This window comes from Lampetra planeri, chromosome 55, assembly GCF_965212315.1.
Source record: "Lampetra planeri chromosome 55, kcLamPlan1.2.h2, whole genome shotgun sequence".
Taxonomy (NCBI): domain Eukaryota; kingdom Metazoa; phylum Chordata; class Hyperoartia; order Petromyzontiformes; family Petromyzontidae; genus Lampetra; species Lampetra planeri.
In genome coordinates this window covers 4,515,926-4,539,688 of record NC_136161.1, presented here as the reverse complement: position 1 = coordinate 4,539,688, position 23,763 = coordinate 4,515,926, and the positions used below count along the sequence as shown (strand labels likewise).

General features: G+C 51.9%; 2 protein-coding genes across 5 annotated transcripts in view; both read right to left on the bottom strand.

Annotated features, from left to right (window-relative positions):
* Positions 1 to 429: 429 nt before the first annotated feature.
* On the bottom strand, positions 430 to 12,682 carry LOC144735535 (E3 ubiquitin/ISG15 ligase TRIM25-like). 2 transcript variants are annotated; one of them, XM_078617954.1, is made up of 7 exons: positions 12,434 to 12,682; positions 10,270 to 10,572; positions 9,095 to 9,190; positions 6,356 to 6,589; positions 5,345 to 5,367; positions 4,147 to 4,691; positions 430 to 2,290 (listed from the first exon to the last, which is right to left on the bottom strand). In XM_078617954.1, exons 1-7 carry the CDS (start codon positions 12,608 to 12,610, stop codon positions 1,743 to 1,745), a joined length of 1,926 nt encoding a protein of 641 aa, XP_078474080.1. In that variant the 5' UTR covers positions 12,611 to 12,682; the 3' UTR covers positions 430 to 1,742. The 2 variants fall into 2 exon arrangements, with proteins under 2 accessions (XP_078474080.1, XP_078474081.1); XM_078617955.1 differs by having other exon boundaries at positions 12,406 to 12,515.
* A 2,708-nt stretch (positions 12,683 to 15,390) lies between these two features.
* Positions 15,391 to 23,763, bottom strand: part of LOC144735530 (uncharacterized) — a 41,276-nt gene continuing 32,903 nt past the window's right edge. For 2 of the 3 annotated variants that reach the window (XM_078617945.1, XM_078617944.1), the window contains one exon: positions 15,391 to 23,615. In XM_078617945.1, coding sequence (XP_078474071.1) covers positions 21,814 to 23,615 — 1,802 coding nt within the window. In that variant the 3' untranslated portion in view covers positions 15,391 to 21,813. The remainder of the gene's footprint in view (positions 23,616 to 23,763) is intronic. The other variant, XM_078617946.1, reaches the window with a different exon arrangement.

Sequence of the window (23,763 nt, the reverse complement as noted above, 5' to 3'; positions counted from 1 at the left end):
GAATTTAGTGCACGCTGCCACTTGCTAATGTTTTTGCCAGACGTCCCGTAGGGCAGCGAGTTGCAACAATCGAGCCTTGTCGATACTACTACGCTACACGCCACAACCGTGTTGGCCTTGTCACGACACGTGGCGACCATTTGTCGCAATTCTGCCACTCAAAGCGCCACCATCACATGGATAGGGTCCACTCAGGGAGGCGCGAGGATGAACCGGACGGGAGGGGAAGGTCGGCAGCAGCAGCCACGTGGGGTTGAGCCGGTGCGACCAACAATTGCCCAAGCTCTGCGGTCCTCTCTATGTATTAAGGTGTTTGCAGCCAATGAATGATGAGTGTCTTACATGCGGCAGGAAAATCGGAGCAACTGGAGAAAACCAACACATGCGAGGGGAAAACACCAAAGTAACTAAACCAATTCCACATCAAGCTATATATATATATTTTTTATTTTATTTGTGTGCTCATGCTAGGGATGCCACAACATATTTTTTTTATCAGGCTATGACAAGGTTTCATGTTAAATTTCACGATATGATGATGATGAATGCGATATCGGTTTATGACAACACGTCCTTGTGATTGCATTTCCCATTCGTATTGTCTCGTTTTTTGTGGGCGCATGCGTTCACACATTTCAATCACGAATAAAAATTAGCTTAAAAGTTTCAACTGGGGGTTCACTCAACACGACACAACACGCATCACAAACTGGAGCATTCAAACCGACAACAATCACCCGGCCCCCTGTCCTTGCGAACATTCTGCAAACCAAATATCCACAGAGACATCACGCAAAAACTGCAAGGGAGGTGACGCCTCTTCTTGCCGAAGACAACCAACCTACAAACGTCATCAACCAAGATCTCAACAATGTCATGTCGCCTTTGTCTCGAGTCCCGATGCCCCTTCTGGGATCGCACTGCTGCTGTCGCCATCCTAGAACCTCACCCAGTTGTGGAAGAACGCTGCTGTTAGCGAATAGAGTGGAACAAACGCAGGCCTCCAGGACGAACACCTCATCCGAGACCCAAGCATCATCATAACCTCCTGGCTTTGACATTCCCCGTAGACACTGGTGGTGTAACCATCACCCGCATCAACAGGCCGATGCGCGGACATCTCCTTCGTGAATGGAAAATTAAAGACACCAAGCCACAGTAGTACGATTGTGGGCAGGAAACAAAAACTATGGACCGCATAGTACACTAGTGTAGTCTGCGCTCCTTCAACAGAGGTATAGCCAAAGCCCTCTCGTGGCTAGCAGGCCTCGAGAGTGGCATTTTGCTCATGAACGTATTGCCACAGGGAATAGAATAGAACCTTAAGTCAACAGGGAAATTCAACCTCTGTAGGGCCTGCCCCTTCCTCTTTAAGACCTCGGCAACCTTTCCTTTTTAGGCGCTGCCCCCTTTCTCGTTAGGCCACGCCTCTTTCCGTTTAGGCCACGACCCATCCTCCAGACTCGGCGTTGGTTTGGGTGGCGTTGCAGAGCTAGGCTTCGCATGAGTTGACTGCAGTGTATATATATTTTTTTATATACTTTAGATCGTAAAGAATGTTCTACGTTTATGAACATGAATGTGATTGATGGCGCTTTGATTGGCAGCTTTGCACCAAAAAAGGTCACATTGCCCTCCTTCGCTCGGACTTCCCGCCCACGCACTGAGTGCGTTCTGATCGTCAGCCCAGCGTAACTTGACGAAGAATCCATTTGTGAAATCGACTTGACCGCAGCGGCGCATCAGTCGAGCTTTGCTATCGACAGAGAGTTACCCTTGAACTGTCCGCCCAGCTCGAGCGCGGGCAGGAGAGGCTGCTGGAATTTGTGCTCGAACGAGTGCAGCAGCTCGGCGACGTCGCCGCCAGTGTCGCCGTAAAACGACAGAAGCCCTGCCTCACAGTCCAAGTAGAGGCCGATTCTCTGATGAGTCGTCGCCATCGTCCTCACCGGATTCTCCACGCCCGCGTGTCGCGCCGTCAGGCTGCTCTGCTTATGCAAGCACCAGGACTCGAGGTTCTCCCCCAGCCTATACCCATTAGCGTCGCCTTTCCGCGGGATCGTCCCGTACGCGGCACCCACGCGCCACCACTTGGCTTTGCCCACATCCACCTCCCAGTAATGGCGTCCGGACGAGAAGCCGTCAGAGCCCAGGACCTGCTGATGAGATTCGAACCGGTCCGGCCAGTCGGGCTGCTTCTGGTTTAGATTCATCATCACCGTCCTGCGGTTCTCGGACACCCAAAGCCAGCGGTGAGCCGAGTCCGGGTTCAGACACGGAGAACGGCCATCTAGAACACAACGATACATATGAAACAACTACTAAACTTTTTTCTTTAACCAGGTAAGGCCCCACTGAGCTTTGTAGTTATTTTTTCAGAAGCGACTTTGCCATCACAAATGATAAGCTCAACGAAGCGGTTGATCACGTGAAATTTATAGCGGCCAAATATGCCAAACGCATGTTTTGTAAACGTGGAGGGAAAACCGGAGGACCCGGAGAAAAATCCACGTGAGCAGGGGGAGAGAGAGAACCATCAAACTCCAAATATACAGCAGGCGTCATTGTTGGGATCGAATACACGACCGGCATACTAGGCGAGGTAGTTAACATCTCCTAACCACCGTCCAAAGACAAGTTCTACATATATACACGCATATAGCTATCATTTCAATGCAATCACATTTCGAGCAACTGTACAAAGTCTATGAAGAAATAAACACTATGTTAGGGTAGGAAGAGGTTGGAGCGGGGGAGAGAATTAGAAAAACGTGGGAGAGAGGAAAGACAGAGGACTAATAACAAGATAAACGACAAACTAATTTCTTTAGAACTGCTTCTTGTTGTTTTAAAGTTGTTATCCTTTCCCCGCACGTCCGATGAGCACGGTTTTCTACGTACGGTGCGAAAGAAGTTCAACATACATACGACTATATACTACAGTACACACTACACTATACACTACATACTGCACTACACTATACACTACATACTGCACTACACTATACACTAGACTATACACTACTATATACTACGCTACGATACACGACACCACTATTCTAAATTGAAAACTAATTTCTTTAGAACTGTTCTTTGGTTCTTTCGGTAAAGTCACGTATAAAGATAAAATAATAAATTCAATTCAATACTAGCATACGACGTTTCGATTGCAACACAAGCAATCATCATCAGGTATAAATTAAATAGAATCTTTAGAACTGCTTGTTGTTGTATTTAGTTTGTCCTACCCCCCCCCCCCCCCTGCGCCTCCACTGAGCACGGTTTGCTACGTACGGTGCGAAAGAAGTTCAACAAACATACATAGGTAATAAATCCCGTTCAGACGATGTCTTGACTTCAGTTGTTAATTCGTTTCTCCCGTTCACACACTCGGTTCCCTTGCCTCCCTCTCCGCTCCCTCACGCTGCTGGCTGACAGCGTGAGAGAGACTGCCGCGGCCCGCCACGTAGCTGGAGCAGGACCACGGCACCAGCCACGTGGCTCCGCACACTGACCACGTGCTGTCTTTCTCCACCCCTTATAATCCCTGGCCCACGTGATACCACGCAGTCAATCCTCAGCCACACCCCTGGAACTTTCTTGAAGATACTGTCCAGCTCCAGGGCCACGCCCCTGGCTCGACTACCCATTGGCTGCGGGCTGAGGCCGGCAGAGCCTATCACTATCGCCCAGGTGTAACCTCACATTACACATACAACAATAAGCCTCCGGGAGAGCCAAACGTGGTGGCCGGACAACAGAACACTGAGGAGCCGGAGGAAGGAGAGTGAGGAGTGGGGCAGTGCAGGGAGGGAGTAGGAGGGAGGAGGAAGGGGGGAGGTGGAAGATGATTGGGAGGAGAAGGGAGCATAGAGGGGAGGAGGCAGCAGGGAGGAGAGGGTGGAATGGGGGGTGGGGGAGGGATGAGAGGGAGGGTTGCAGGGAGGAGGGAGAAAAGAGAGAGCAGGAGGGAGGGAGTAGGGAGGGAGGGAGGAGGGAACAGGAAGGAGGAGGAGGGAGGAGGGAGGGGAGAGGAGAGGAAGAAGGGAGGAGAAAAGAGGGAGCAGGAATGAGGGAGGGGGGAGGAGGGAGGGAGGGGGTAGGGAGGGGGGAGGTTCCTCACTCCTGGTGTAACGCACGACTTACATCTCCGTATCAATTCGGCCCTGTTGGGGCGAACCAGCGAGACGTCGCTCCATGCGGAGTGTCCAGGCGCCGCAGTAGTGGGTCGAGGTGGCGCTGGTTCTGGCTCCTGCATTGCCGAGAGCATGGCTGGAGAGGGAGCTGTGGTCGGAGCTGGGGACGAAGATGGGAGTGGAGCTGAGGACGGAGATGGGAGTGGAGCTGAGGACTGAGAAGGGATTGGAGCTGGGAGCGGAGCTGAGGACGGAGATGGGAGTGGAGATGGGAGTGGAGCTGGGAATGGAGTTGGGAGTGGAGCTGGGGTCAGAGCAGGCGACGGAGCTAGGAGCGTGGCTGGGGATGGAAGGGACACTGCTCCCCCCCCTCCTGGCGTCCCCTCCGCCGCTTCTGCAGCCCGGGGCGTCTCGGGCAGGGAAGGCGCGGCTCGCCTGGAAGCTGTGAAGAGGCTCAGGAGCTCGTCTATCCGCTGCTGCAGTTGGTACGCGGTCGCGAACTCCACCGACACGCTCGGAGGTTGTTCCAGGTGCTCGTTCAGCAAATTCATGAACCTGCGAAGAATAACGACGACGTCGTCGTTACGGTCGCATTGCGCCTCCGTCGCTCCGACTTCCGGCCCGCGCGCTGAGTGCGCTCCGATAGTCAGCGTCGCGTAACGTGACGAAGAATCTATTCGTGACATCATAGAGATTTGGATACGCTTTGGTTCTTTCCCTGAAGTCACTTGTCTATGTTGTATGTCTCTCTCTCTCTGTGTCTGTTGTCTCTCTCTACTTGTGTGTCTGTCTGTGTGTCTCCGTGTCTGTGTTTTGTCTCTCTGAAATGTAGTTCTACCTGATGACGACTGCTTATGTTGCAATCAAAACGTCGTATTCTATTATTGAATATATTTTCTTTTAACGTGACTTTACCGAAAGACCCAAAGAGTAATTCCTGCAGTCACGAAAGCTTCAAATCATGAGATTTGGTTTATTCTCGTTGTTGTTGGGTTAGATCGCGTGACTGCGTGCTAAACCGATCTATCTGTGAACCTCGGGAGAGAGCGATCGCTCCATCTCTTCGTATGTCACACGGGCAGCCTGCGAGATAATCAGAATCGTGAACGTTTATTTAGACCGGAGGAGGAATCTGATGTCCAGTCGGGGCACCAGGAGTCAGAACGTATATAAAAGTACTGTATTGTATTTAACACGTTCAAACTCACCTCTGCCAATTGTCGTTGAGGCCCTGATACACACAGATGCACAAATGCACGCACAAAGATACAAAGTCAGATTCAGTTCATGGACAAGTTGTAGTGTTAATATTTTTTTCCCCCGTTATACAGGGTGACCCAAAAGTCAGCACACAGGTTTATTGTATAACACGTAGGCTTTTGCGACCAATATCATCCATAATACAGGTTTTTTTGAGAAACTACACATTTACATACTTACGTGATTTAACCCCCCAAAAAAACCTGTATTATGGAGGTTTATTGTATTTATTTTAACAAATCACACGTGTGGCAAAGGAGATCTCATAATGTAAATGCTTACCCCGAGCTCTCAATACTCTGATGGTGCATTGTCTTTGAGTTGTGCGCCTTTTGGCGTCATCTGGTCCAACACCATGTGAGACTAGGCTCTAAGAAAAGCTGTCTCGGGTGTGGACCAATCAATTTCAAGGACAGTGCATACATGATCAGAGTTGTCTTTTTGTTTGCATTTTGACCGCAAGTGTTGTGGTTAATGCAAACATGATCCCTTGTATAAAGGTGTCAGTTTTGTTGCCAGGTAAAAGGGTAAAAACCTATCACTAAATCACATGTGGTTATGTAATTTATTTCAACAAATGTTCAAACTGACTCCCATTAACATTAATTCATGCAAAGAATAATTAATGTATCCCGCCCGTGCTGTGCTAAAAACTGTCAACACAGTCGGACTCTCGATTATCTGTGCTAACGACGGGGAGGACGGCCGCAGATAATTAAAAATCGCAGATAATCCAAAAGTATCCACTGACCGCGGATCTCTACGTCAAGGAGCGCGTGTAGAGACACACTTGGCACTTTGCGGAACTCGTGGTCACTTTTACGGCTCTCGGCCTGTGACGGGTCGGCCGCCCCCGATTTGTGCCAAGCCCCTTCGCTCGCACGTGCCTAGCGAGCGCGACCCCCTCCCCCCACGACGCATCCCTGCGCGGAGTCGCTCCGTGCCGCCGCCAATCGCACCTGGAGGAACTCCGCGTCGTCCCGGGTCGCCTCCAGCTCGCCGATCCTGCTCAGCGTCTCCCGGAGGCCGCCCAGCACCTCGGTGCACCTCCCGAGCTCGTGCCGGATCGCCGAAAGTTTGGCGTCGCGCTCTGCGTCCACGGCCCTCAGCGCCAACTCGTGGTCCTCGGCGACGAGGCGCAGGAAGTCGTCGTAGCTGGCGCTCAACCTCCGCTTGAAGCACTCCGCCGCTTCCTATGGGATGGCAACAGGTAACGGGGCTCCGTCAGTCTAGTACAAGACCCCAAGTTGCAACCCATCTCCCAGGTGCCTCCATCGCAATCCCTCCCCTGCGGGCTCCCGATTCAATGTCTGGACAAATGTCAATATTGTGCTCAAAGTATTCACGATCCTCGATGGACTAGTTCCTGCGTACCTCTCATCTCACTCTATTCCCCTCCAAGCACTCTCCTACATCTCTCCCCTCTCATCTCACTCTACTCACCTCCACGCACTCTCCTACCTCTCATATCACTCCACTCCACGCACTCTCCTACCTCTCCCCCTCTCATCTCACTCTACTCCCCTCCACGCAACTCTCCTGCCTCTCCCCCTCTCATCTCACTGCCCTCCACGCACTCTCCTACTTCTCATCTCACTCTACTCCCCTCCACGCACTCTCCTACCTCTCATCTCACTCCACACCCATCCACACACTCTCCTACCTCTCATCTCACTCTACTCCACGCACTCTCCACAACTGAATTAGCCTGGCACAGGTTTCCCTACCGCTCTGTGCGGGTTGGGTTTGTGCGATTTCACGCTGTGCATGCGGCTCAACCGACTTCTACCAAACATTCACTCGACATGCGGCTATGCGGCCGGACATGGGACAACAACAGTGTATTGTACTGTGTGCACGACACACAGATGTGTACTGTGGCGCACTAGTTGGTTGGCACCTGTCTCACCCGTCACCTACTGGACATCTGTGAAGAAATGCTTATTAGCTCATCGGATCCCTCCCGGACAAATACAGATTCCGATTCCGATGCAGCGAAACAACAACAGCCGCCATTCGCCAATAAGTGGCGGTGACGTCACCACGGCGCCTGTGCCAGGCTAGGTGCACTTCGAGGCCACGTGAAGTGTCGAAGGCTCGCCGCTGACAGGAGGTCACGGGACAGACCCGGCAGGTGCCACTTACTGAGATGACTGGCAGATGCACCAGCTGTACCCCCTATTGGGCCAGCAGAGAAACTTACACAGAGATACATACACATAGGGATAGGCACACAGAAATACACGCAGAGAAATACAATATTGCGTGTGTACTGTATGCACTACTCGTAGCCAACCATGCTAATCGGAGGTGCAGGGGAACGGACAACAAACTAAATACAAAAAGCAGTTCTCAAGGAATGAGTTTTCAATCTAGATGATTTAAACGTGCATAGCTCCAGTCGCTTCCTAACATCGGAAGGAAGAGCGTTCCAGACGCCCAAAGAAACAGAATCTGAAAGCTTGCGATGCGGCGATCGTCTTTGTTCGATCGTTAGCCTAAAGCCGCTGCTGCGAGGGTGACCAGAGTCCAGGTGATGACGGTTTATGCTCCTTGACAAGATCGGCAACAAGGTATCGCGGTTCATTTGTGGCAAGTACTTTGCGTGCAATGAGCGTGACCTCATTATGCATTCGTTCGGCAACCGGAAGCTAATGCAGCTTGGCGAGCACCGGACGGACACGGTCGGACCTTGCAGTACCCGTCACGACACATGTCGGCGCATTTTGTACACACTGCAGCTTGCTAATGTTTTTGCCAGAAGCCCCGTAGATTTAGCGATTTGCAATAAATCGAGCCTTCTCGATGCTCTGCTACATTGCCACCTTGTTGGCTATAATGCTGCGAGGATGACCGGCGTTCACGTGACGGTCTAAGCTCCTCGATGAGGACATCGGCAAGGCATCGTGGTTCATTTGCGGCAAGCACTTTGCGTGTGTAGTGAGCGCGACCTCGTAATGCTGAATTCGTTCGGCAAACCGGAACAACAACGACAACCCGACCACTGAAAAAACAAGAATCGGTTTGACTCTTTCTGGCAATAAAACAAGTGTTAAGATGTTCAAACACCAAATTCTACTCTTGTTTTTAAATCCTTTATATTAAGTTCGTTTGCTTGCTTGCGTAGGACCGTGCAAATCTTTCGGTCGTTTTTTAACCCACTTCCCGTGATCCAATCGAGCTGACATTTTCCACACAGACTCGTTGTGCGTGACAATTAATGTTCGTGAAAATTTTTTTCCAAAATTTTACACTTATTAGGACAAAAATATTATATTTAATTACCAATTGCTTAATGGTGCAATGCAATCATCTGACCCATAGGTGGCAGCCATCTCAAGCCAGAGGACGAGAGGACTCTAGCCGCCACGCATATAAAGGATTTAGAGTGAAAAACTTTGTTTTTATGGGTTATACTTATTTCACACTTTGATACTGGCAAAAATGTCCCATTTCGTAACCCCACCACTCTTTGCCGTGCCAACCACGATCACCTCATCTACAAGAAGAGCAGGGTGTACGGGGGGAGGGGAGGGGGGATTGGGGGGGGGCGTTAAGATGTTCAAACACTCAACTGGATACACACACACACACACCTATGATTGCGGGGGTGGGGGGGAGATCGTCGACCCTGCTGTGAAGGTGGACGAGCAATGTGGCTTGAGGCCCACGGCGGCGTGTAGCCAAGCCCCCCTCACCTCTGCGGCGCCCAACTTGTCCAGGAGGCTGCTACTGAGGGCGGTGGTCACCCGCTCCCTGTCCGTCAGCGTTTGCTTGAACGCGCTCAGCAGCTCCTGAAAAATGGTACGAAACACACGCCCCCACGTTTTAGCACGGCACGGCGGTGGCTAAGGAGATGTTATCGCCCCCCTCGACTGGTGTGTACAAGGAGGTCATGGTTTTCGAGCGATGGGCCGTGTAGAGTTTGGACCGATGACCGCATTGACTCGCTGACTTCTTGTGGTCCGCTGCCGGATGGCTGAATTATCGCACGACAGTACAGATCCGCCGACTCCCGAGTCCGGTGCGAAGGCGGTCGCGACGAGGATATCGTGGTGGAGCGCATCATCGACAGCAGTGGACGTGTTGAGTAGGGGCGCCACAGTGGCTGGGAGATGTTAACTACCTCGCCTGGCATACAGGAAGTTGTGGGTTTGATCCCGACCATGATGCCTACTGTATGTTTGGAGTTTGCATCTATCGTTCTCTCTCCACGTGGTCGAGTGGATTTTCCTCCAGGTCCCCCGTTTTTCCCTCCACATTTAGAATCAACGTCATGCGTTTAGAATATTTGACTGCTCTTATTAATTTACACACGATGATGACGATGAGCCACTTCGTCGAGCTATCATTTGGAACAGCCAGGTCGCTTCTGAATAAGAGCTGCATAGCTCAGTGGGCCTTTAGCTGGTAAAATAAAAAAATAGTTAGTAGTTGGTGAGCTGGTGATGATGATGCTGCTGCTGCGTTGGCAGTGGTGCACAAGCACAGTCAACGATAACAACACCCCGTGTGTGCATGCGTGTGTGTGTATCTGTGTGGGGAACGAGAGTGTAGCGATTAACGCACTGCGCTACGAACCCGGCAGAGGCCAGGGTTCCATTCCCGCTCACGGCCACCACCAGTGACAGCAATTATCTGAACTGGTCCTGGGCGTCCCTTAGGTCGACTCAGCCTCAAATGAGTGCCCGGTGCAGCGTGTAGTAAACATCACCACTGGGGATACAAATGCGGCCAGGCGTGGTGCTGGCCACCCACACCCCACTTTCATAGGTGCTGCTACTCGCTACGAACAACACTTGCCCCCAAAAGCTTGTTAGCGGCCAAGCACGGGGGCAGGGTTGAGGGACCTTCGTCATTGTCCTGAACTCACCACACTCCATCTGCGATCGCCACTCTGCCGCCTCTCCCGCCTCTCCCGCCTCTCCCTCCTGTCCCTGACGACGTCATCGATCACCACGTTCTTGTGGAGCGGCGGCACCACGGTGTAGGCTTTTCGACACTGCGGGCACATGAAGGGGGGGGCGGCCTTCCCCTGCAGGGCTTTGGACCAGTGATTCTCGATGCACTCCTTGCAGAACGTGTGGCCGCAGGGCAGAGACACGGGCACCTTGAATTCATCCAGGCAGATTGAGCAGTTCAGAAGATTGTCTGTGTTGGGCGCCGACACGGCCATCTGTGTGCCCAGGGCGGTAACAAAAAAAAAACGAAAAGCCGCAGCAGCGTGGTTGGTACAGCAGGGGCAGGCGCAGGCAGGCACGGATGATGCAACGGGTCAGTCATCTCAATCAGTAAACCCCATGGCACCAGCTGGGTCTTGTCCCGTGACCTCCTGCACCTAGACTGGCACAGTAGGGGGGTGGGCACAGGTGGTGCATCGGCAAGTCGCATATCTCAGTCAGTCAACCTATGGAACTATCTGGGTCTGTCTTGTGACCTCCTCCTGCACCTAGCCTGGCACAGCAGTCAACCCATGGCACCAGCTGGGTCTGTCCCATGACCTCCTCCTGCACCTAGTTTTGCGCAGCAGACAACCCATAGCACCTGCAGGGTCTGTCTTGTGACCTCCTCCTGCACCTAGCCTGGCACAGCAGTCAACCCATGGCACCAGCTGGGTCTGTCCCGTGACTACCTGCCAGCGGACGTTCGACACTTAACGTGGCCTTAAAGTGCACATAGCCTGGCACAGGCGCCGTGGTGACGTCACCGCCACTTAGTGGCGAATGGCGGTTGTTGTTATTGGGGAGCGGTGGCGCAGCGGTTAGCGCGCGGCACTGCGAACCCCGGAGAACAGAGGTCGATTCCTGCTCACCGGTTTAACCGTTTCACGGGGCCTCCCCTAGGTCGACTCAGCCTCAAATGAGTGCCGTGTTAAAAAAAAAAACATCGACACTTAGGGAAGACAAAGGCGAACCGGGTGTGCCGTGGTGCTGGTGCTCGCTACTAACAACAATTGCCCCAAGCAGGCTATACGGGGTGGCGGGGGGGTGATCTTTGACGTCGCTACCATGCTGGAGAGGGGAAGAGACACGGGCGCGACTGATTACCACACACCCAAACAACGACAATGAACCTCAAACAGTCGCTTGATTTTTTGTCGCTAGTCTGTTTAACGCGACCAATATCATCCATAATAGAAGTTTTTCTTTTTCACTTCGACTATTTTTCCCCGAGTAGTAATGGTATCGTTGCTTACACGTAGTTAGCTGATGCAGCGTCCTCAATACATAATGCATTCCAAGCGGTAGCATTACTAAGGCAATTGTTTCTAGATTTGAAGCTTTCGTGACTGCAAGGATTCATATTCTTAGATTTTTTTTCGGTAAAGTCACGTAGGTAAAAAATTAAAATTAATAAAAGTAAAATAAAAATAAAAATCACGACGTTTCGGATGATGATACAGCTGTATGATGATACAGCTGTATGATACAGCTGTATCATGATACAGCTATCGTGCTGTGACGGTTCCACCTGAAGACGGAAGCTTGTGTTGCCTCCGAAACGTCGTGATTTTTATTTTATTTTTTATTCTACTTTTATAAAATGTTTAACCTACGTGACTTTACCGAAAAAACCTAAGATTAAGGCAATTGTTGGTGTATCAGTGGAAAAACTGTATTAATAATGATCTTTTATTACTTAATAATGTCATTATAATCATATAATTATGATTAAACTGATGACACCAACCTGAATACATTGCTCCGACAACAACATATGCACAATCGTTGCAGAAATTCTCGAGATGAGTGTACTATCACTTGCACAGTTTAAACATGTATTCATATACGGTACACATATTTGATACATTCATCTGTACTCTTTGGTTCTTTCGGTAAGGTCACGTAGGTATAAAATAAAATATATTAAATATATACCTACGTGACTTTACCGAAAGAACTAAAGAGTATGGATTCTAGCAGTCACGAAACACTTGAAATGAAGATATTAATCTGTACACAGTAGTGAACGCATAGTATGCATAAAACAAAAACAGAATAAAGCTTACAACGCAAAATCGCGACGGGATTACTCACTGCACACCAAACAGGGACGTTTGGCAGGCCGCACTTCGACTTTTTGGAGACCCCCGTGAGCGATTTTCGACGCTTCCCAATCAAAGCGAAAGCGCCGCTGTCACTTCCCCATTGTGATGCTGTGACGCGCGACGCCACGTGACCATGGCACGTGGCCGCGCCACGTGACCCTCGCATTGCGGTGGGCGTAGTTAACGACGTTCGTTGTGCAGGTTCAATCTGACTTATTTCTATTATTTGTATAAATAATTTTATTATTTATTTATTTTCCCCTACGTGATATTACCGAAAAAACCTAAGAGTATGAATCCTTGCAGTCAAATCTAGAATGTAAAAAAGAGCTTTTCGGTTCATCGGATTTTCTCCGGCATTAATAAATGTTCTGTTTCTGAATGGGGTCAGGTGGGGGTCAAAACCAAGACTGTGACTTGTCTCTTTGCACCGTCACGCACCTCGGCTGCTATACAGGAGTGCTTCAAATAAATGTTAACACTTACATGGGACTATCGTTTTTCATGCAAAAAGAACGGATAAGGGGCCGTCCATAAATGACGTCACGCGATTTTGGACGATGTTTGACCCCCCCTCCCCTGTCGTCACACGGCGCAGACCCCCCCTCATATATGACATCACAAAGCTCTGCCCCGCCCCCCCCCCCCCCAAAAAAATGCTTCAAATCGCTTTAAACTATTGTCATTGTAGTGCGTATTTAATGTGGCGCTGCACTCTGATGTTGTAGGAGAAAACATTTATTAAAAAGTCTATTTAATTAAGTAGAACGTGTTGTCTAGATATATTTAAAGTTGCGCATTTTGATGTGACGTCACATTTATCAACCCCCCCCCCCCTCGTTACACATCGTCACAAATGTCTAACCCCCCCCCCCCCCCCAGGTGCGTGACGTAATTTATGAACGGCCCCTAATAACACTGAAACATGATAACAAATGTAATGTTAATAGATTCAAAAAGTCAAAGAGTCTCCACTTGTTTACATTATGAGACCTCCTTTTCCAGTAGCAAGATATAGTAATAGGGTTTAACCTTTTTATCTGGCACCAAAACTGACACCTTTATACAAGGGATCGTGTTTGCAATAACCACAACACAAGCAGTCAGAATGCAAACAAAAAGAGACAACTTTGATAATGTAAATGGCTTACCCCGAGCTCTCAATACTCTGATAGTGCGCTGTTTTTGAGTTGTACGCCTTTTGGCGTCATCTGGTCCAACACCGGTGGAGACTAGGCTCTAAGAAAAGCTGTCTCGGGTGTGGACCAATCAATTTCAAGGACAGTGCATATCATTATCAGAGTTGTCTCTTTTTGTTTGCATTTTGACTGCTTGTGTTGTGGTTATTGCAAACATGATCCCTTGTATAAAGGTGTCAGTTTTGGTGCCAGATAAAAGGGTTAAACCCAATTACTATAGTCTACACTTGTTCGCCGTCGTCAACGCATTGCTTGGAATCTTCGCCAGGTGTTCTCCAGAGCCCAGAGGCAGCAGATTTCTTGTGGTATTGTTGCCAATTCTCAGAAGTGTTGAAAATCAAAATTTGGAGCACCCTGCATATACCGCGGCCTCCTCTTGCCTCGTCCCATCATTTATTATTTTACACCAGCGGTTCTCAACCGGGGGGTGGTACGCGGAACCCCTGGGGGGTACGTGGCAATGTCCCAGGGGAGGTAACGTGATGTGATTTCTAAACGTGTGAACATTATATCATTGGGGAATAATCACGTCGCGTGAATCTGCCATCAACCAAAAGCCTTTCCACAGTCTTTTTTGGTTTTGCAGCAGCTTCGAGATGAGGATTGCTTGTGTTGCAATCGAAACGTCGTGATTTTTATTTTATTTTATATTAATTTTGATGTTTTACCTACGTGACTTTACCGAAAAAACCTAAGAATACGAAACGTCGTGATTTATTTCATTTTATACCTACGTGACTTTACCGAAAAAAACAAAGAGTATGGATTCCTGCAGTCACGAAAGCTTCAAATCTCGACAATGCATGTTATCAGAGTATGTTTTTTTTTGCATTTTCACCACAAGTATTGTGGTTAATGCAGACATGATTCCTTGTAAAAGGTTTCAGTTTGGTGTTTTAACAACTTAACACACCTGTTTTGTTGCCAGATAAAAGGGGAAAAACCTATTTTCATATTTTGGTACTGGCAAAGGAGGTCCCATGATGTAGATCCCTTATACTGGTAGGAACCTCCTGGTTACACCAGCCCACAGAGGATTATTGTGTCCGTCCGTCCGTCGTGCAGGGAGGGCTGGGTGGGGAGGGTGGTGCTGGGTGGGGGGGTGTTAGGGGTGGGGCTGGGTGGGGAGGGGCTGGTCACCCCGTGGTGTCCTTATAAAACTCAACGTTTAACCTACTCACGCCGGCTTGTGCCCGCCCTCCCAGTCGGCCATATTTGCGGAATACACCACGCCGCCATTGACCCTGGCCATTGACCGAGCAACCCAACGTTCCTACCAGCTCCCTCCGCAGGAATGTGTTTCTCTTCAATCCTCTTGACCAGAGTCCGCTACAGCAGCCGCTTTCTCTCCACTGCTTGCGGCTTTGGCTCTGACATTTCTTCGCCACGATGGGACCCACACACAGTAATGATACCGGCAGTCTTGGGGGGTGTCTTTTAAGGAGTTTTTTGTTGTTGTAGCGCAAGTTTTTGGCCACAGGGAACACGCTCAGTCCTCTTTGAGTTCACCGTGGACAAGGATTTTAGGAAGGCGATGTTCTGGCAATTCGAGCTACGTTGCCCGGACCCATCTCAACTGAGAGCTAACGAATGCCTCTCCACTGGGAATCCCAGCTCCCGCCAGCAACTCGGTGCTTAAAATTCGGTCCTGCCACTTTTATTCTCACGATTGGTCTGAAACGTCTCGGCTGTCTTTATTTGGCTCGAGAGTACTCACCGGTGCACCCCCCACCCCAACTCCTCCATCATTTTGTATGCATATGCGTTTATTTTGTAACGACAACAAATACAGGAAAGCACGGCCGCTAACCTATGCAACATCTAAACAACCAGAGTAAACAGGTCAATATAACAACGCGTGTCCCGAGCTGCGATCTAGGAATTTGGAAGGGGGGGGGGGAGAAAGAGAGAGAAAAAGCAATTTATAGGAAGAGATATACACACACAATGGAAACATTTTAACCGGGGCTAGGCGTGTGGGATGAGTGTGTGATCGCGGATGTATGTACACGATGGGGTGAAAGGGTCAAGGCAGTAACAGCGCGTCGTTTCGTCCAATTAACTAATGAACAAGGCCCCCCTCCCCACCCACCACCGTCCTCCCTCCCCATGACAAGAGCCCTTGGGATGTTCAAGAGTGGGAACGATGCCCCACGTCGTCAAACGCGTCGTTCGGGGCGGTTCGCGACCAGCCTCTCAGGCCGCCGGTCTTAAAAAAACGGGAGCGCACGAAAGTCGATTTTCGGCACGGTGCCGTGGGTTTGAGACCGAGGGCCCCACGAATGGAGGATGTTTTGTTAATTTAACTAAACACACACAAAACAATCACTCGCCGTGTACATATCGGTTCGGTTTGGAATCGGATAAAAGTGGCTCTCTTTTTTTTTTATCCTGGAAGATAAAAGCAAGACCACTCACAATGACAAGCGTACATCACACAATGAGACTCGGACATCATATTAGACAGTCCTAATTGGCATATCTAGAATAAAAAGAAACTAATTAATCAAATTGTGTTGACTATATATTAGTGGCTGCAAGGGTTGCGATTCGAATCGTGCATTTTATATATATATATTTTTTACAATGGCAGAGCGTTTGAATTGGATGACGGCTGTCGTGTTCGCTTGAATTCGTGTGCGTGCATGTAGTTTCGTCTTCTTAGTGTCGCGGAGTCAAATGTAGTGTCGCGCTCCTTGTGTAAGACATCACACGCTAGAAACAAGGGTTGGTTTGATCACACACAGAGCACAGATTTGTGAAACTCGCGAGGTGACGACGGAACATCAGGTTTAGGTGTATCCTAATCATATAATGCAGACCGCTATTGTTGCCGCAGCGAAAACGCGCAATTTGATACGTGTCACAGATATGAGCGAATGTATCCTCCCTTTGGTTCTTTCGGTAAAGTCACATAGGTATAAAATAACACAAGCGTCCGTCATCAGGAGGGAAAGCAGTCGGCCTCAGCAGCAGATCATGCTTTCCCACCTGATGACGGACGCTTGTGCTGTGCCCGAAACGTCGCGATTTATTTTATTTTATACCTACGTGCCTTTACCGAAATAAACAAAGAGTATGGATTCCTGCAGTCACGAAAGCTTCAAATCAAGAATGAGCGAATGTCGCCCCGATGCGCAGAGTCAAATGCGCAGCGTCACTCGCACGCCAGGTGAACGGAGCGCCTCTTGAAAGCCGACGTCCATTGAACGTGGCGGCGGGATGACGAGGGCGTTCCAGACGGCTGAGAGGGCTACGGTGGCTAGGAGATGTTAACTGCCTCGCCTGGTATACAGGAGTTCATGGGTTCGCTGTATATTTGGAGTCTGTCTCTCTCTCTCTCTACCCGTTGTGGTCGCGTGGATTTTTTTCCGGGTCCTCCGGTTTTTTTTCCTCCCTCCACGTTTATAATCAACATCACCGCGCGCTTTGGAGTATTTGGCTGCTGCGACAAATGTCCAAGTGATGCCGGATGAGCCACTTCGCTGAGACACCATTTGTGTCCAGGTAGCTTCTGAAGAAAAAAAATAGCTATACAGCAGCTCAGTTGGGGCCTTAACCTGGAATTTTCTTTTTTAAACGGTTGAGTTTTTTAGTTTACAATGCCTAAGCAGCGACCACATGCCTGGCTCCTGGGTGTACGAGAGGAGGTTGCGCGTCGCGGTGATGCCGATGCTGCTCGTGCCGAGAGTTCTAACCATGAGTCATTATGCAAAGGAGGGGGGGGGTCTCCAATCCCCGGGCCGCAGACCCGTACCGGTCCGTGGCCTGTCAGGAACCGGGCCGCACAACAGGAGGTGAGAGCGTTGAGTCCGCGCGTGGCCCGCCCCCATTATTTTATTGACAACTTCCATCCGCGCCTCTTTCCCGCACTGCGCACTCGTCTCAGTCGTGGTTTTGGTAAGCCCACAAGCTCTAACCCTTAGCCAAAATGAGTACAAAAAACAAACGTCGCTGGAGAGCTTCTTTGAAAAGAGGGAAAGACCCAATGATTAACCCATCCCCCCCCCCCGGTCCGTGAAAAAAGATTGCCTTCCACGAAACCGGTCCCTGGTGCCAAAAAGGTTGGGGACCGCTGAGTTAGACAACTAACTCGGCAGACGACCGAGAACAAGGAGACGGTGGGCACAGGCCAGCCAGGCGATCTTTGGAGGCCCACACACCCCACCCACCACCACCGTGGTGGCGATGGCAGAGGATCCAGCGCAAGGGACTGCAAGTGGCAAGGGAGGCGAAGGAACCGAGCCGAGGACGAAGGGCGTCTAAGGGGTTAACGCGACTGAGCGAGGTGATTTTCGTGGATGTTGCGAAGAGGGGGGGGGGGTGTGTGTAGCGGGTTGCTCGATGGAGATGGGACAAGGACGGAGTCAACGAGTGTCGAGGGGGACACCACGGGGGAGATTTTGGAGTGGACGCAAACGACGGGGGGGGGGGGGGGGGGGGGGTCCCGGGCAACCCCCCCTTAGGGCAGTCGGTTGCGACAAGGTGGTTTTTCTGTGTGTCGTGACGCCAACTCCCCGGTCGTCATCCTCGCTACCGGCGGCGACGGCTTTCGGCTGGCCGTCTGAAACGCCGCTCTTCCTTCCGATAAAAGGAAGCCACTGGAATAATGCTGCGCTTTTAAAGCATCGTCATCACCATCAACTCAATTCTTTAGAACGGCTTCTCGTCGTTGCGTTTAGTTTGCCGTCCTTACCGCCGCACACCTCCGATTAGCGCGGTTGCCTACGTACTGTGCGAAAGAAGTTCACAAATACTACCCCTAATCACTACCCCCAACCACTCCATCTCTCCAAAGGGTCACCATTCCCTCCGCCGCCAGCGCCTTTTAAAATAACCACACTCTTTATCTCAACGACGATCGCGCGACGTACCATTTGTTTTGTTTAAACGATTGCTCATAAAGCAAAGGCGCCATATATACACGTGTAGATACGATGAGAGTGGAGATGGCGTTTGGCACCAGGTGACGAATAAGGGGAAATGCGTAGACGGCCGAAAATCAGGGGGATGGTGGCGTGGAGGGGGGGGGGCTCAGGACGTGACCCCCCACCCCTCTCCCCTCGAGAAACTCCGCGAATGAAGAAACTCCGCGAATAAAGGAACTTCGCCACATTCACCCCATCAGACACGCTTCGGCGGCCGTCTGGAACGCTCTTCATTCCGACAAGAGAGAGCCACTGGGAGCTGTGCAATTTTAAATAATTTGAATTAGCAAAACTTCTTATTTCTTAATAACTACTACACTTGTTATTCTTGGTTCTTTCGGTAAAGTCGCGTAGATGCTGATCTACGCGACTTTTACCGAACGAACCAAGAATATGAATTCCTGCAGTCACGAAAGTTTTAAGTCAAAACTCCACTTGTTGTTGCGTTTAGCTTGTCGTCCCCCACCCCCCCCCCAGAGAAGTTCAACATACATAACGTACGTACAAACTCCCCTGTTGTGCGTGATTTTTCTCTGGGTATTCCGGCAGCCGGACATTGAACCTGGGCACCCGAGGCTCAACGCTCGGCCACAGCGAACATCAGCGGCGAACATCGCCCCCCCCCCCCCCCCCGTAACCAGCCCACGCCGGTCCAGCGTGGCGGAGTGCGGCGGCGCAAACTCCGCTGTGCCACGCGTTTTCGCTACGGCGGCGTTCTTCTTCCACTGGAGGAGCACTCTTCGAACGACGCAGTGACACGCCGTCATACCGCAGGGCGCACGCGCTCCGTTGTGACGTGGGACATGCCCGTTGTGACGCGTACCGTTACGACGCGGAACGGCTCGCACCCGTTGTTATAAGCGGCGGTTTCTGAGCGGTCGACGACGACGAACTACTTTCTTGAGCGGTGCGATATGGTCACGCGGAAGGATACAGCGGCGCGCGGGTGGCGGCGCATCCCTCGGTTAATTTGCCCCTTTCGCCATCGGGTGGCGTGGCGTGTGTGGTAGTGACGTCGCATCTCGCCAAACGTCGGTACGCTATTTACGACGGGGACATTCGTTTTCGCCCAAATGCGTTTCATCACTTCGCGCGGCACTTTTCAGCGACGCGTCTACAACTGCTGCCGCTGCTAGCTAGCTAGCGCGCTAAACGAGGGCCTACAGCATTAGTCAAACAAAGCCTTGCGTGTGTGTGTGCGCGTCTCTTTCACAATCAAGAGCAAGACACTCCGCCTTGACGGAGGTAAAGCCAAACGATCATTCAAACAAACATCGTCCAGTCACCGGACGTTGTCAACAACAACCGCCATTCTCCCCTAAGTGGCGGTGCCGTCACCACGGCGCTTGCGCCAGGCTAGGTGCACGCCACGGCCACGTGAAGTGTCGGGATGCCCCGCCGGCAGGAGGTCACGGGGCAGACCAAGCAGGTGCCATGGGTCGACTGACTGACGACTGGCTGATGCACCACCTGTGCCCCCCGACTGTGCCAACTTGGTCAACCCGCACACACAACAGAAAGCCCTCCACCCCCGTCAGTGCGCCGTCGGTGATGTGGACTCCACTGCCCCCTGCTGGCCAAGCACCGGACGGCCACACGCAGCTGAGGCCGTAGATAACAACAACAAAAACGATTTGAAGAGTCGAGGGTGGCCGCCCCATGTCAAGCACTTACGACAGGGGTCGAATAAATAAAGAAACACAACACCCCCGCTCGGATTCGGCTGGCGCAAACGCGACTTAAGCAACAAACGGCCGTTAAGAACGACAAAACGCAGCGACGAGACCACCCTGACCACCTCCGACGGGCACGACTCTATAAACGGCAATAACAAAAAAAACCGCGCAAACCGAACAACTTGAAGATGATGCGCAAACGAATAAAAGATATACATCTCTGGCGTGCGACTATCGTCACCCAGAGCAGAGCACCTCGATGCCCGATTCACAAACACGGAGGAGGAGGTGTCATCATCGCAACGGCGATGATTGATTGCTCCAGACGCAACCGTCCGGTTTCATTGACCACCTCGATGTGAAATTATCGTTGTCGCCGCTCGACACAAGAGTGGTGTGGTTAAAGTGTGGTTCCCCTCCGGTACCACCAGAGGTACCCCCGGTACCACCAGAGGTACCCCGACAGTCCTCCGGCTGGACCCCGCGGTGGTTGCGATGCAAACGCAGGTTGCTCCGCAAATAAACACCTTTTGTCATGGACGTTAATGAACATCTTAGCTCGTGATATTTAATAACAAAAAAGTATTAAGTTCGGCAAACTACCCCTGATCAAACTACCCTACCCCTAAGATCTAAATGCTCCTCCCCCCCCCCTCCCCAAATTGCTGCATTCAAGTTGTTTCTTTTTAAGTTCCGCTAATATGAATCATTTTGTATGACCGGTACAGGGACTCTTCTACTTACGTACATTCGACGAACTTTCAGAGACACGAACAAATCCGGTCTGTACGACTAGTTGCCTGTTCGGATGGCGGTGGTTGTTCGGTGTCATTACCCAGCATTCCCATTCATTACCCAGCATTCCCATTCATTACCCAGCATTTCTGCCTGGGACGCCGCCATCGTCTGTTGCTGTTGCGTTGTCGCTGTGCGCTTCACTCCGACGTTCTCTCTGCTCTTTCACGAACATCATTGACCCACCATCGCGTCGCAGGAGCAAAGGTGAAAGTGTTGAGGGTGGTCGTAAGAAAAGCCGGTGGCATCTACATCTACAGGAGATTATACAACTTTTAAAGCCATTCCCCGTGTTTAGTGTCCGTGCCGTACAACACGGTTGTAATCGGCAGGGCGTAAAGTTGGACTTACGAACAAATCGACTTACGAACAGTACCTCTGGAACCTAACTCGTTCGTAAGTGGAGGAGTCCCTGTATTTAGAGAGAGATAAGTGAATGCGTTTCGTCGGCAGGGATGGATAATGGAGGGGGGGGTTGGTCTGGGCGTTCCGCAGAAATGTTTGCATCGGCCGAGCGGTTTCGCGGGCCAAACAAAAGTTATTTTGAGAAACGCCACTCCAGAACAACAACATCGGTTATACAAATAAGAAGATTAACGACTATATACAATCGGGGATGTAACAATTCAGGATATTAAATCAATTTTAACTCGTCGGACACCTGCATCGAATCCTCGCTTCGAATCCCGAAGGGGGAAAACCCGTTGCGGATCAACGGTTTTCCCCACCGGAGCACGGCGGTCATAAATCCCGCACCTGCCGATGACAATTTCACATGAAGCCCTTCCCGCAATCTTGGGGCATGTGCGGCTTCTCTCCGATGTGCGTTCTGTAATGCATCTCCAAGTCGTAGCCTTGCGTGAACCTCTTCCCGCACTCAACGCACATGTACGGCCGCTCGATCGTGTGCGTTCTGGCGTGGGTCTCCAGGGTGGAGCGCTGGGAGAAGCCCTTGCCGCACTCCCTGCACTGGTGCGGCTTCTCACCCGTGTGCGTCCTCGAGTGCATCTCCAGGTTGTAGCGCTGCGTGAACTTCTTACCGCAGTCGACGCACATGTACGGCTTCTCGCCCGTGTGCGTGCGCGCGTGCGTGTCCAGGGTGGAGCGCTGGGAGAAGCCCTTGCCGCACTCCTTGCACACGTGCGGCTTCTCGCCAGTGTGCGTTCTGGAGTGCATCTCCAGGTTGTAGCGCTGCGCGAAGCGTTTGCCGCACTCCACGCACATGTACGGCTTCTCGCCCGTGTGCGTCCGCGAGTGCGTGTCCAGGGTGGAGCGCTGGGAGAAGCCCTTGCCGCACTCCACGCACATGTACGGACGCTCGCCCGTGTGCGTGCGGGAGTGCATCTTCAGGTTGTAGCGCTGCGTGAAGCGCTTGCCGCACTCCTCGCACATGTACGGACGCTCGCCCGTGTGCGTGCGGGAGTGCGTCTCCAGCGTGGAGCGCTTCGAGAACATCTTGCCGCACTCCTTGCAGATGTGCGTCTTCTCGCCGGTGTGCGTCTTCGAGTGCTTGTTCAAGTCGGTGCTCGCCGTGAAGCCCTTGCCGCACTCGGTGCACATGTGCGGCTTCTCGCCCGTGTGCGTGCGGCAGTGCATCTCCAGGTTGAAGCGCTTGGTGAACCTCTTGCCGCACTCGACGCACATGTACGGCTTCTCGCCCGTGTGCGTGCGCGCGTGCATGTTCAGGGCGCAGCGCTGTATGAACGCCTTGCCGCACTCCTTGCACACGTGCGGCTTCTCGCCCGTGTGCGTCCTCGAGTGCTTCTTGAGCGTGGAGCAGTGGGAAAAACCCCGGCCGCACTCCTGGCACACGTACGGCCTCTCTCCCGTGTGGGTGCGCGCGTGCATCTCCAGGCTGGAGCGCTGCGCGAACGCCTTCCCGCACTCGGCGCACGTGTGCGGCTTCTCGACCGCGTGCTTCCTCGAGTGCTTCTCCAGGTGGAAGTGGTGGGCGAACGCTTTGCCGCACTCCCCGCACACGTGCGGGCTCTCATCGTCCAGGTGCTTGCCCGCGTGCTTCTCCAGGGTGGAGCGCTTCGAGAATTTCCGGCCGCACTCCTGGCACACGTACGGCTTCTCGCCCGTGTGCGTGCGCGCGTGCGCCTCCAGGTTGGAGCGCTGCGCGAAGCCCTTGCCGCACTCCTCGCACACGAACGGCTTCTCGCCCGTGTGCGTGCGAGAGTGCCTCTTCAGGTGGAAGAGCTGCGCGAAGCGCTTGCCGCAGACCCCGCACCCGTGACGCTTCTCGCCGGGGGCGCTCGCCGTCTCTTCGTCGCCCGCCGACGTGCCGACGGGCGGCAGGGGCGGCAGGAGCGGCGGGAGCGGCAGGGACGGCAGGGGCGGTAGGGGCGGCGGGGGCCCCGTGTCCGCGCGGGTCGCGCCCGGCCGCGGCCTCTCGTCGGCTCGTCTCTTGCGGCCGGCGTACGACGACACGGCGCCGAGTTTCTTGCCGCACTGGGCGCAGCCGCGCGGCGACTGGCCTGGTCTTTTCGGCCCGTCCGCCTTCGTTCGCATTCGCCCGCCAAAGTCCTTGCGGCACTCCACGCAAAGCGGCCCCATCGAGCCGCCTTCACCTGCCGCGCACAACGTAGCAAATTAGAAAACGAGACGGAAGAGCGTCGGGCTCAAGGTTCAATTATGGGAAACCCTAGCCACGTAAGATTTCAGGATTTGGGAGTTTCGCATATTTCTGAGTTACTACTTAACTAGATATTTTTATTT